Source organism: Cetorhinus maximus, chromosome 9 (assembly GCF_964194155.1).
Source record: "Cetorhinus maximus chromosome 9, sCetMax3.hap1.1, whole genome shotgun sequence".
In the NCBI taxonomy this organism is placed as follows: domain Eukaryota; kingdom Metazoa; phylum Chordata; class Chondrichthyes; order Lamniformes; family Cetorhinidae; genus Cetorhinus; species Cetorhinus maximus.
The window spans coordinates 27,537,738-27,551,063 of NC_135887.1; the positions used below are offsets into that span (position 1 = coordinate 27,537,738).

The 13,326-nt window shown below is 42.1% G+C and overlaps 2 protein-coding genes across 3 annotated transcripts in view; one reads left to right on the forward strand and one right to left on the reverse strand.

The window, feature by feature from the left end:
• The first annotated feature begins 522 nt into the window (after positions 1 to 522).
• LOC144684519 (ubiquitin-like) lies at positions 523 to 1,043 on the forward strand. Its single transcript, XM_078548382.1, has one exon. It carries the CDS (start codon positions 672 to 674, stop codon positions 903 to 905), a length of 234 nt encoding a protein of 77 aa, XP_078404508.1. The 5' UTR covers positions 523 to 671; the 3' UTR covers positions 906 to 1,043.
• A 750-nt stretch (positions 1,044 to 1,793) lies between these two features.
• LOC144684514 (uncharacterized) overlaps positions 1,794 to 13,326 on the reverse strand; it is a 117,667-nt gene continuing 106,134 nt past the window's right edge. For both annotated transcript variants that reach the window (XM_078548375.1, XM_078548374.1), the window contains exon 10: positions 1,794 to 2,487. In XM_078548375.1, the coding sequence (XP_078404501.1) occupies positions 2,320 to 2,487 (168 nt within the window). In that variant the 3' untranslated portion in view covers positions 1,794 to 2,319. The remainder of the gene's footprint in view (positions 2,488 to 13,326) is intronic.

The window sequence follows — 13,326 nt, forward strand, 5'->3', positions numbered from 1 at the left end:
TTAAGACCCTGACTGGTAAGACCATAACCCTTGAAGTTGAGCCAAGTGACACAATAGAGAATGTCAAGGCCAAGATTCAAGATAAGGAAGGTATCCCTCCTGACCAACAGCGTCTGATCTTCGCTGGAAAGCAGCTGGAAGATGGCCGAACCCTGTCTGACTACAACATCCAGAAAGAATCTACCTTGCACTTGGTCTTGCGACTGCGTGGTGGGATGCAGATCTTTGTTAAGACCCTGACTGGTAAGACCATAACCCTTGAAGTTGAACCAAGTGACACAATAGAGAATGTCAAGGCCAAGATTCAAGACAAGGAAGGTATCCCTCCTGACCAACAGCGTCTGATCTTTGCTGGAAAGCAGCTGGAAGATGGCCGAACCCTGTCTGACTACAACATCCAGAAAGAATCTACCTTGCACTTGGTCTTGCGACTGCGTGGTGGGATGCAGATCTTTGTTAAGACCCTGACTGGTAAGACCATAACCCTTGAAGTTGAACCAAGTGACACAATAGAGAATGTCAAGGCCAAGATTCAAGACAAGGAAGGTATCCCTCCTGACCAACAGCGTCTGATCTTTGCTGGAAAGCAGCTGGAAGATGGCCGAACCCTGTCTGACTACAACATCCAGAAAGAATCTACCTTGCACTTGGTCTTGCGACTGCGTGGTGGGATGCAGATCTTTGTTAAGACCCTGACTGGTAAGACCATAACCCTTGAAGTTGAACCAAGTGACACAATAGAGAATGTCAAGGCCAAGATTCAAGACAAGGAAGGTATCCCTCCTGACCAACAGCGTCTGATCTTTGCTGGAAAGCAGCTGGAAGAAGGCAGAACCCTGTCTGACTACAACATCCAGAAGGAATCAACGTTGCACTTGGTCTTGCGACTGCGTGGTGGACTGTGAAAGTTGCTTGAGCATTGATTTGCACCTTGTCTTTGCAGTGTAATTTAAAAATTCACTGGTGTATACGTCTTGCTTTTGTAATGAATAAACTGGACTTAGTACCTGAAGCAGTGTAGATAATAAAAGTTTTGGCAATGACCAATTTGTCTTGGCCTATTTCTTAGCATTAATATCTTGGTGGATATCCTGGTTTTGCAATTTAATAACCTGAACACTACTTCTGTACTTTTAAATGAAGATTAATCCTTTATTGGAATTCCTAGACGGGAACCTGGATTTTGTTAGACCTATTTTCTACATTACAACAGTACACTTAAGTACCCATTGGCCACAAGTGTGCTTTTGTCTGGTCACAAAGTGCTATTTAATGCTAGTCTTTATTTTTAGTGGGGAAAATATAAAATGGCAGAATTGAGGGAGGAACTCTGGATTTAGAAATTAAAATGAATAATTGTAACAAAATGCAGAGCTGTGGGGTTAGTATAGGGAACTGAGACTAATGCTTCTGATCTGCTATGGCAAAATATATTTTCAGAACTACTGACCTATGTGCTTGGTTATGCTAATTCAATAGTGAGCAAAAGATGCAAGTTTTAAATTGTGTAGTGCATGCTCCAACTATTGAAATTTTGGGCAGCTGAACTCATGCAAACAGACAAATGGTTGAACTGAGATTAAGCAGGTATCTGAAGGGAAACTTTCATTTGTTGAAGGTGGGATTCAATGCAATTCTGCAGAAGGAAAGCAGATATTTGGAGTTTGTGATAAAGCAGGCAGATTGTTGGATTTATAGCTATTTTTTCCTGCACATTAAACTTATTTAACTCACTTGATATCTGACCAGTTTGTTTGCTGGGCAAGATTAATCTCCCTTGGATCATTTTTGTTAAGCCAGAATGGATTTAATTATCAGGCATTTCCACAAGATCTCAAATAATCCTTAAGAAGTACAGCAGGAAATTGGCTAAAACCCCACAACCAACTTTCTAACTAGATTTTTCTGATAGTGCAAATAAAGTTGAGGCCATCAACTCCTGTGGATATTATACTTGTAACATTTCAAAATATAAATGTGATCAAGGGTATTGTTTTACTAATTTCTCCACTTGGCCATTACATGTGTGATTAACTAAGGCATACAAACACTATGTAAACATCTTCCCAAGTTACATACCATAATTTCAGACTTACAACATTCTTATTACTGGGTCATCCTGTAACAAGAACAGGAGTAGCTCACTCAGTCTTTCAAGCTTGTTCTACTGTTTCATTAGATCATGACTGATCTGTACTTCACTGTTTACAGAGCCTTATCTCCACATTCCTTGGACTAACAGATGGGGTTATTTTGAACTGACAAATTACAATTTGCTATTTCAGGAAATACACAGCGCAACCCACTATCTAGAATGTTCTAGAGAGTGCCAGTTGAGAATACCCTTTCTTTTGATAGATGGGCTCTGTATCGTGCCTCCAATCTTCTTTGAACTGCATCAGCTAGCTTTATGCGTGCTTCAGCTCTTCTTGGTTCAGGGATTCTATCAAGTTCATCACTATCCAGATGATGCCCAAATATCTGAAGCTGTCCATAGGAGGAAAATGAACAAATGATGACAATTCCTGAGAATGTGGCAACATTGTGTAAAAACAACAGACTAATTATATTAGGTGATTTCAACTTTTCCAACATTAATTGGGATAGACATAGTGTTAAGGGCTTGGTTGGGGTGGATTTTTTGAAATGGGTACAGGAGAACTTTTTAGGTCAATATGTAGAGGGTGTAACAAGGGACGGCGCAGTGCTGGACCTAATTCTGGGGAATGAAGCTGGACAAGTGGCTGAGTGGGGGAGCATTTTAGTGATAGCGACCACAACATGGTACAATTTAAGCTTGCTATGGGCAAAGAAATAGACAAGTTGCAAAAGAATATTTTGGATTGGGGGAGAGTGGATTTTAGTAAAGTAAGGCAGGATCAGGCCAAGGTAGACTAGGAACAGCTACTTGTGGGGAAATTACAGAGGAGCAGTGGGGGGCGTTCAAAAAGGAAATGGGGAGGGTACAGGCTCAACATGTTCCTTCTAGGGTGATAGGAGTAACAAGCCCAGAGAACCATGGATGACCAGTGATATTCAGGGTACAATGAGAAGGAAAAGAGAGACTTTTAGCAGATACAAGGGAAGCAAATCAGCGGAGTACAGAAAGTGCAGGGTGGAGCTTGAGAAAACAATTAGAACAAAGGGGATATGAGAAAGCTCTGGCTGGTAAAAGTAGGGAAAATCCCAAGATATTCTATATATCAATGGGAAGAGGATAACCAGGAAAAGAGTAGGGCCCTTTAGGGACCAAGGGGGCAATCTACGAGTGGAGCCAGAGGACATCGGTAGTGTTGAACAAATACTTCACATCCATCTTCATCCAAGAGAATAAGGATGAAGGTATGGAACTCGGGGAGATAGACTGAGGTCCTTGAGTAAATTGATATAGGGAGTGACAAGGTATTGGAGGTGTTGGCAGGCTTAAAAGTGGACAAATCTCTAGGTCCAGATAATTTGTGTCCCAGACAGCTGAAGGAGGCAAAGGAGGAGATCGCAGGGGCTCTGACTCAAATTTTTAATTCCTCTCTGGCCACGGGGGAGGTGCCAGAGGACTGGAGAACAACTAACGTGGTTCCGCTATTTAAGAAGGGTTGTAGAGGTAAGCCAGGGAACTACAGGCCAGTGAGTCTCATGTCAGTGGGAGGGAAACTATTGGGAGAAAATTCTGAAGGAAAGAATCTATCTCCACTTGGAGAGGCAAGGTTTGATCAGGGATAGTCAGCATAGCTTTGTCAGAGGGAGGTCATACCTAACAAATTTGATTGAATTTTTTGAGGAGGTGAGCAGGTGTGTAAATGAGGGTAGTGTAGTTGATGTAGTTTATTTGGATTTCAGCAAAGTCTTTGACAAGGTCCCACAAGGGAGACTTATAAAGAATGCAAATGGGATACAGGGTAATTTGATAAGGTGGATTCAAAATTGGCTTAGTTGTAGGAGACAGAGGGTGATGACAGAAGGATGCTTTAGTGACTGGAAGCCAGGGATCTGTGCTGGGTCCCCTATTATTTGTCATTTATATAAACGACATAGGTGACTATGTGGGGGGGTAGGATTAGTAAGTTTGCGGATGACACAAAGATTGACCGGGTGGTTAACAGTGAAGTTGAGTGTCTTGGGCTACAGGAAGATATAGACGGGATGGTCAAATGGGCAGATAAGTAGCAGTTGGAATTTAACCCGGAAAAGTGTGAGGTGATACACTTTGGAAGGAGTAATTTGACAAGGAAGTTTTCAATGAATGGCATGGCACTAGGAAGTTCTGAGGAACAAAGGGACCATGGCGTGTGTGTCCATAAATCTCTGAAGGCGGAGGGGCATGTTAGTGGGGTGGTGAAAAAGGCATATCGGACACTTGCCTTTATCAATCAAGGAATAGATTACAAAAGTAGGGAGGTCATGTTAGAGTTGTATAGAACCTTGGTGAGGCCACAGCTGGAGTACTGTGTGCAGTTCTGGTCGCCACATTATAGGAAGGGTGTGATTGCACTGGATGGGGTGCAGAGGAGATCCACCAGGATGTTGCATGGAATGAAACATTTAAGTTATGAAGAGAGGTTGGATAGACTTCGGTTGTTTTCGTTGGAGCAGAGAAGACTGAGGGGCGACCTGATTGAGGTGTACAAGATTATGAGGGGCATGGACAGGGTGGATAGGGAGCAGCTGTTCCTCTTAGTTGAAGAGTCAGTCAAAGGGGACATAAGTTCAAGGTGAGGAGCAGGAGGTTTAGGGGGGATGTGAGGAAAAACTTTTTTACCCAGAGGGTGGCGACAGTCTGGAATGCGCTGCCTGGGAGGGTGGTGGAGGCAGGTTGCCTCACATCCTTTAAAAAGTACCTGGATGAGCACTTGGCACGTCATAACATTCAAGGCTACGGGCCAAGTGCTGGTAAATGGGATTAGGTAGGTAGGTCAAGTGTTTCTCAAGTGTCAGTGCAGACTCGATGGGCCGAAGGGACTCTTCTGCACTCTGTGATTCTGTGATTTTCACACTATTTACTTATACCTTGTAATTATTACTGTTCTTCCCTATCTTTAGACATATCCATCGTTTTACCTATTTCTGTCATGTTTGCCTACATGGCAATCTGTAAGAAATACAGGTAGATTTGGGTAGTGATCAAATCTCTAGAAAATGTTGTTCAACGTTGGAAAAAAGACAGAATACACCCTAAGGCACAGTGCATAACCATTGAGCGCAACATGAACAGAGTGCCTTGTAAACAGTGGGAAATTGAGAATTTGGTGAGAATGGAAATTTGGTGAAGCCGAGGTGCTCCTTTTTCGCTCAACACTTGCTGTGGTTTGTGGCTTGAGTACTTAAAACTAGGAACCTATAACTAATACTTTATTAAAAAAATGTTATAAAAATAAACCATGAATTAATTACATAAAACTATATAAAACAAGGCCATATAGAGATAGAAAATGCAGGTTAGATACTGAAAGTATCCTTTTTCAATATTCATTTTTAAAAATTTTTATTTCTTATGTCCACATTTTCATTTATTTTCATTTTTATTCATTGTTTTATCCCCACCTTTTATCTTATTTTCAATCTTTTTTCTCACCGTCGTCCCCTCCCCTCACCCTACCCTCACTAGGGCCATCTGTCACTTGTTCATGTTGTTCTTTCCAGAGTGCTTACCCTTGTCCAGTGCTATCACCACATTCTGCTTTCTGACCTTAACGCCACCATCAGCACCTCCTTTAGCCAGTACCACTATCATTAACACCCCTTTGTCCTTTTGTTCATGATACCTTTGGCAATCTCTCCTTTGCCTCCACCTATCACTGGCCTTTTATCCAGCTTCACCTGCTTCACCCGCTTTAAACAGTATAAATTTCATCACATTTTTACTTCTCTTTAGCTCTGAAGAAGAGTCATACGGACTTGAAACGTTAACTCCGTCTTTCTCTCCACAGATGCTGTTAGACTGGCTGAGTTTTGCCAGAATTTTCTGTTTTTGTTTCAGATTTCCAGCATCCACAGTATTTTGCTTTTGTCCTAGATACTGAAAGTGGTGTGATACATCAGCACCATGTGGAAGTTCATTGAAAATAGTGTGATCCCAGGCAACCACTTCTGCAGTGTCTGCAACGCAAGGCACTTAGTTGTTGACCTGGAAACTGAGCTATACATGTTGTGATGCATCAGGGAGAGGGAGAATTACCTGGACTTTTTGACCCAGGTAGTAGTCGCATTCCTTAGGTGAGGTAGTGATTCAGATTTGTTTAGTGGTTAGGGACAGGAGAATGGGACTGTCAGGCCTGTAAGGAAACCACAGTGGCACTGGTGGAAGAGAGCCTTTGTCCTTGTCCAAGAAGTATGAGAGACTTGTTACTATTGTGGATAAGTAAAGACGCAGTGAGGATATGCCAATTGACTGTGGTGCAAGAGGCCACTCTAGTGGGGGAGTGAAGCAGAATGTGGTAGTGGTAGGAGATGGTATAGTGAGGGCAATACATACTGTTTTCTGCAGCAACAGCCAGGAGTTAAAAGGTTGTGTTGCATGCCCAGGGCCAGCATCTCTCAGCTGGAGAAGAATTTGGAGAAGCGGGGTATGATCCCATTGTGGTCCACATAGAAACCAACAACGTATGTAGAATTAGGAATGAGGCTCTGCTGAGGAAGGTTGGTAAGCACAAATTAAAAAGCAGGGCCTCAAAGAAAATAATCTCCAGATTACTACCTGAGCCATGCATGAATTGGCAGAGAGACAAAGAGATTAGATGTTTAAATGTGTGGCTAAAATAATAGTATGGGAGGCAGGGCACCAGTACTGGGGAAAGATGGAGCTGTTTTGTGGGTATAGCCTCCACTGGCTGGGACCACTGTCCTGGTGAAATGAATAATTAGGACAGTAGATGGGACTTTAATAAAATGGAAGGTTCAGCAAGTGCAGTAAAGTAGGGTGGTCTGTTGTCGACCAGCACAAACACGATGGGCTGAATGGCTTACTTTTGTATCATAAATTTTCTATGATTCTAAGGAAAATGAATTAATGGCACAAATAGGGATATGGTTTTGAGCTACTAACCATTACTGAGATGTGGTTGCAGAGTGACCCAGGTTGAAACTAAATATTCCAGGTTATGTAACTTTTAGAAAAGATGGACAAGGTGTAAAAGGAGGTGGGGTAGCCCTGATAGTAAATGATGAGATAAAGGCAAGAGGGAGAAAGGATCTCAGTCCAGAAAATCAGAATATGGAATCAGGATATAAAGAGCAGAAAACACCGATGGAAGTATTTTATAGACCCCCGAATAGTAATCATAGTATTGGACAGGGTATAAATCAGGAAATTAGTAGAACATGTAACAAAGCGGGGCGGGGTGGGGCGTGCCAGGGGATTTTCACCTTCGTATAGACTAAGCAACTCAAATTAGCAAAAATAGTTTGGAGATCAAGCTCACAGAACATATTTGAGACAGTTTTCTAAGACAATGTGCCAAAGAACCAACTAGGGAACAACTAGTTTAGATTTAGTTTTAAATAATGAGACAGAGTTAATTAGTAATCTTATAGTAAAGGTTCATTCAGGAAAAATAGTGTCCATAATATGATAAAATTTCTATTAAATTTGCGAGTGATATAATTAAGTCTGAAACTAGGGTCTTTATACAAAGCCAATAACAGTTACGAGAAGCAAGTTGGCTGAGATAGACTGGGAAATTAGGTTAAAAGATATAATGGTAGATAAGCAATGGTAACATTTAAATAAATAATTCTCAGTGAATATACATTCTTTTGAGGAAATAAAAACTCAACTGGAAATGCGGTGTAGCCATGCCTAACAAGCAAAGTTAAGGATAGTATTAGAATAAAGGAAGAGGCTTACAAGTTGCAAAAAGCGAGGAGCAGTTAGCCTCAGAACAGGGGAGGGGGGGGGCAGGGGTTTTGAAAAATGCAAAGGACGACTAAGGCATTGATAAAGAGGAAGAAAATAGAATATGTGAGTTAAGTAGCAAGACATATAAAAAACAGATTGTAGGAGTTTTTACAAGCATGTAGAATGGAAGAAATTAGCAAAAGTAAATGTGAGTGCCTTAGAGGCAGAGAGAAGAAAAATTATAATGGGGAATAAGGAAATGGCAGAACTGTTAAACAAATATTTTGGGTTGGATTCCGCCCTTCCCCAGACTGAGGAAACCTGCATCAGAAAGACCAAAGGGGAGACATGCAGGGCCGCAATTTTATACTTACTGGGTCATTCCTGCCACCCTCCATTTTCCCCAGGTCGTGAAACATGGTTGGTTGCAACCCACCATGTGCTTAAGGTGACGTCGGGTTTGCTATTTAAATGCCTGCTCCTAATACAATTTTCTCTTAGGTTGTTGTAGGGGATCCTGTAGTTTGATTTTCAGATTGGTTTAATGTCCTGACATTTGCTGAGCCTTTGAAGCACTTTTCCAGCATCACTATTCAAAGGTTCTAATGATAGGTCATTGACCTGGAACGTTAACTCTGTTTCTCTCTCCACAGGTGCTGCCTGACCTGCTGAGTAGTTCCACCATTTTCTGTTTTTATTTCAGATTTCCAGCATACAACAATATTCTGCTTTTGACTTAGATGAGGGAACCAAGAGTAATGCATCCAAATTTGTTAATGTTGCAGAGCTAGCTAGGAAAGTAGGCTTTGAAGAGGAGACAAGAAAATTGTAAAGACATAATAGACCGGTTAAGTGATTGAGCAGAAAAGGTGGCAGATGGAGTATGCTGTGGAGAAGTGTGAAATTATCCACTTTGGTCAGAAGAATGGAAAAGAAGAATATTTTTTAAAGGTGTGTCAACCTTTGACCCAGAGGCAGTACAGTAAGGAAAATTTGTAGTTTCTTTAAAAGTTCTGTGGAATCTGCAATTATTTTTGAGAATGCCTGAAGAGGACTTTTCAGAGTTTGCATCAATTGTAAAGGGATCAATGACAATTTTTGGATAATAGGAAACACTGATCCATGTGACCTGGCAACCCTTGACCAGGAAGCAGTACCAACAGGAAGGAAGTTAAGAAATAAGCCATGTGACCAGACAGAAAGGAAAGCTGCCACAAAGCAGAGTTACAAGTAGAAGAGTGAAGGTACAGATGTGGACACAAAGAGAAAGCAGATAGAGGAACACACCAAATTCTTGTGAGGAAGGGAAGGAAATCACTCCTAAAGATTGGTCAGTTTTTCGGTTTGGATAGAAAAGGAAACAGAATCTCTTGGAGACTGAGAGCTGGCTAAAAAGATGGAAAACTGTGAATAGCTCAGAGATGCTAAAAAGCTGGATGTTTTCCCAGAAGTAGCCAAACCATGAATCGGGGTGTTATTGGTCAGTTGAGAAGGAACTCTGGAAAGCTATATCATCAGGGCAGCTGTGACCCGAGAGAGAGAGAGAGAGAGGGTTCGTGTAAGTGTGCCTTGCTTATTATAATTTGTACCCCGTGAAACTCTGAGGTAAAAGCTGTTGTCGGACAGGACTCCTGACCTACCTCGTGTGAACAAAGAATAGCGTATTGTGGAATGCTGTAGCTAGGTAGTGCCACGTGTCTGCAGGTGCTTGTGTAAGACATATGTTTGTTGTAACGACTATGTAAAGTGAAATTTTTATTTGAAGTATAACTTGCCTGTTAATTCATATTTAATTTGCATTGGTTCTGATTCGTGTTAAAGTAAAAGTTACAAAAAGTGAAATCTTGTTGGTAATTTCTTCATTTGGGGGTCATTTAGTAGATTTGGTTATTTTGGTTTACGGTTCCCCCATGGGGATCGTAACACAAGGTAGAAATTAGTAAATGTTGGTATTCAGAGGAACTGGGGTGTACTTATACACGAATCAAGGAAATTTAACTTGGAAGTACAGCAAGAAAGTAGGAAAACAAATGGTATGTTAGTTTTTATTGCATTAAGATTGGAGTATAAGAGTAGGAATGGCTAGCTGCAATTATATAGAGGTTTATTGAGACCACGCCTTGGCTACCAGCACAGTTTTGGCCTCCTTACCTAAGGGAGATTTATCTTAGAGGAGATAATTGATTCCTGAGATGAGAAGCTTGTCCTATGAGGAAAATTTGATTAGAATGTGATGTATAATCTGAAATTTAGAAGAATGAAAGATTATCTCATTTAAACATATACATTTTTTAGGGGGCTTGACATGGGTAGATGCTGAGAAGCTGCTTCCACTGGCTGAGGTGTTGAGAACTATGGGTCATTGTCTCAGGATGTGTGATTGGCCATTTGGGACTGAGACAAAGAGAAATTTCTTCATTCAGAGGGTTGTGAATCTTTGAAATCCTCAAAATCAGGGGGGTGTTGGGTGCTCAGTGGTTGAGTTTATTCAAGACCGAGATCAATAAATTTTTAGATGCTAAGATAATCAAGGATATGACAATAGAGCGGAAAGGTGGAGTTGATGAAGAAATTTAACCATCATCTTATTTAATGGTGGAGCAGTCTAGATGAGCCCTATAACCTACTTCTGCCACTGTTTCTTATGTTGTTAAATTAACCTCTCAATGGAGGGTGTGGAGCAAGATGAAGAACTAGAATGACAGATACAATGATCTTTAGAGATAGGATTGCAAGTGGAAACAGCCATAAAAAGGAAACCTGAGGTTCTGAGTTTCAATATGGTCAGTAAATACAGAACAAGGAGGTGATCAGACGGCATAAGAACAGAAAATGCTGGAAAAACTCAGCAGGTCTGGCAGCATCTGTGGAGAGAGAAACAGAGTTAATGTTTTGAATCCATATGACTCAGAGCTAAAGAGAAGTAGAAATATGGTGAATTTTATACTGTTTAAGAGGGGGTAGAGCAAATGGAACAAGATAGAAGGTCAGGGCTATCTGACAGCTAAGGAGCGATTGACAAAGATGTCATGGATACAAAACAAAGGGAGTGTTAATTGCAGTGGTGAAGAGTAAAGAAGGTGCTGAGAGTGGCATAAAGGTAAATTAGCAGAAGGTATTAATAACAAAACAAGGGTCAGCATTGGTGAAAACAGAACATTAAAAACAAGTGACAGATGGCCCTGTGGGAAGAGGGGCGGTTTGGGGAAGAGGATAAAAAAAATGAACAAATCATTTAACTGTAAAAAAAAAGTTTAATTAATTAAATAAATAAATAAAAATTGGATTTAAAAAGGAGTCAAGAGGGAGGAGAGAGTTCATGGTCTGAAGTTGTTGAACTCAGTGTTAAGTCCAGAAGGCTGTAAAGTGCCTAATCGGAAGATGAGGTGCTGTTCCTCCAGTTTGCGTTGAGCTTCACTGGAACATTGCAGCAGGCCAAGGACGGACATGTGGGCATGAGAGTAGGATGGTGTGTTGAGAGGTTAAACGACAGGAAGGTCTGGGTCATTGCTTGCAGGCTGAGTGAAGGTATTCCGCAAAGCAATCACCCAGTCTGCATTTAGTTTCCCCCGTGTAGAGGAGACCGCATTGGGAGCAGCAAAGGCAGTAGAGCAAATTGAAGGAGATGCAAGTGAAGTGCTGCTTCACCTGAATGGAGTGTTTGGGACCTTGGACGGTGAGGAGGGAGGAGGTAAAGGCGCAGGTGTTTCGCCTTCTGCGATTGTATGGGAATGTGCCGTGGGAAGGGGACGAGGAGGTGGGGGTGATGGAGGAGTGGACCAGGGTGTCATGGAGGGAACGGTTCCTACGGAATGTTGATCGGGGTTTGGTCGGGTGGGGGGGGGGGGGATGAGTGGAAGAGGTGTTTGGTGGTGGCATCATGCTGGAGTTGGCGGAAATGGCGGAGAATGGTCCTTTGAATGTGGAGGCTGGTGGGGTGAAAAGTGAGGACAAGAGGGATCCTATCATGGTTCTGGGAGGGAGGGGGAGGGGAAGGGGTAGGGGCAGAAGTCTGGGAGGTGGGTCAGACACAGCTGAGGGCCCTGTCAACCACAACATGGGCGGTGGGGGGGAAACCTCAGTTAAGGAAAAAGGAAAACATGTCAGAAGTGCCATTTAGGAAGGCGGCATTATCGGAACAGAGGCGGAGGAACTGAGAGATTGGGATGGAGTCCTTACAGGAAGCAGGGTGTGAGGAGCTGTAGTTGAGGTAGCTGTGGGACTCGGTGGGCTTGTAATGAATGTTGGTGGACAGTCTATCACCAGAAATGGAGACAGAGAGGTCAAGGAAGGGAAGTGTCAGAGATGGACCATGTGAAGGTGAGAGAGGGGTGGAAATTGGAAGCAAAATCATGGGAGGGGAAGGATCCAGTTGTTGTGGTCCACGTAGGTACCAATGACATAGGTAGGACTAGGAAAGATGTTCTGCTGAGGGACAACGAGCAGCTTGGGGCTAAATTAAAAAGTAGAAGCACAAAGATAATAATCTCCAGATTACTACTTGAGCCATGTGCAAATTGGTGTAGGGTAAATAAGATTAGAGAGGTTAATGCATGGCTCAAAGATTGGTGTGGGAGAAATGGGTTCCGATTCATGGGCACGGGCACAAATACTGGGGAAGGAGAGAGCTGTTCCGTTGGGACGGGCTACATTTAAACCATGCTGGGACCAGTGCCCTGGTGAATCATATAACTAGGGTTGTAGATAGGACTTTAAACTATTTGGGGGGGAGGGGTTCAATTGAAGGGAATTTTCAAAAAATCAGAAAGAAATGAGAGAGCAGAGGTGAGTGATAAAGTGTGACAGAAGGCACAGAAAATATAAGCAGAAGAGTGCAGCAGAAATTAGAACCAGATTAGAACAAGACAGATGAGCTGTGGCACAAATAGAAATAAATGAATATGACCTGATAGCTATTACAGAGACATGGTTGCAGGGTGATTTTTGTTTTTATTCATTCATGGGATAGGCGTCACCGCTAGGCCAGCATTTATCCCTAATTATCTTTGGTCAGAGGGCATTTAAGAGTCAACCACATTGTTGTGGGTCACATGTAGGCCAGACCAGGTAAGGACAGCAGATTTCCTTCCCTAAAGGGCATTAGTGAACCAGATGGATTTTTACAACAACCGGCAATGATTTTATGGCCGTCATTAGACTTTTCATCCAAATTTTTTTATTGAATTCAAATTTCACCATCTGTCATGATGGGAGCATTACCCTGGGTCTCTGGAATACTAGTCCAGTGACAATACCACTATGCCACCACCTCCCCTTGACTGGGAACTCAATATTCAAGGGTATTTGACATTTGGAAAAATAGGCAAAAAGGAAAAGGAGGTGGTAGCTTTGTTAATAAAGGAATGTATCAGTGTGATGGTGAGTAGCGATATAGATGCAATAGATCGTGATGTGGAATCAGTTTGGGTGGAAATAAGGAATAGCAAGGGGACGAATCCCGGGGTGGGAGTCATCTATAGGCTCCCAACGAATTG

Bases quoted from the DNA above. Each gene is read 5' to 3' on its own strand.
- LOC144684519 (XM_078548382.1), top strand. From the start codon at position 672: ATGCAGATCTTTGTTAAGACCCTGACTGGTAAGACCATAACCCTTGAA.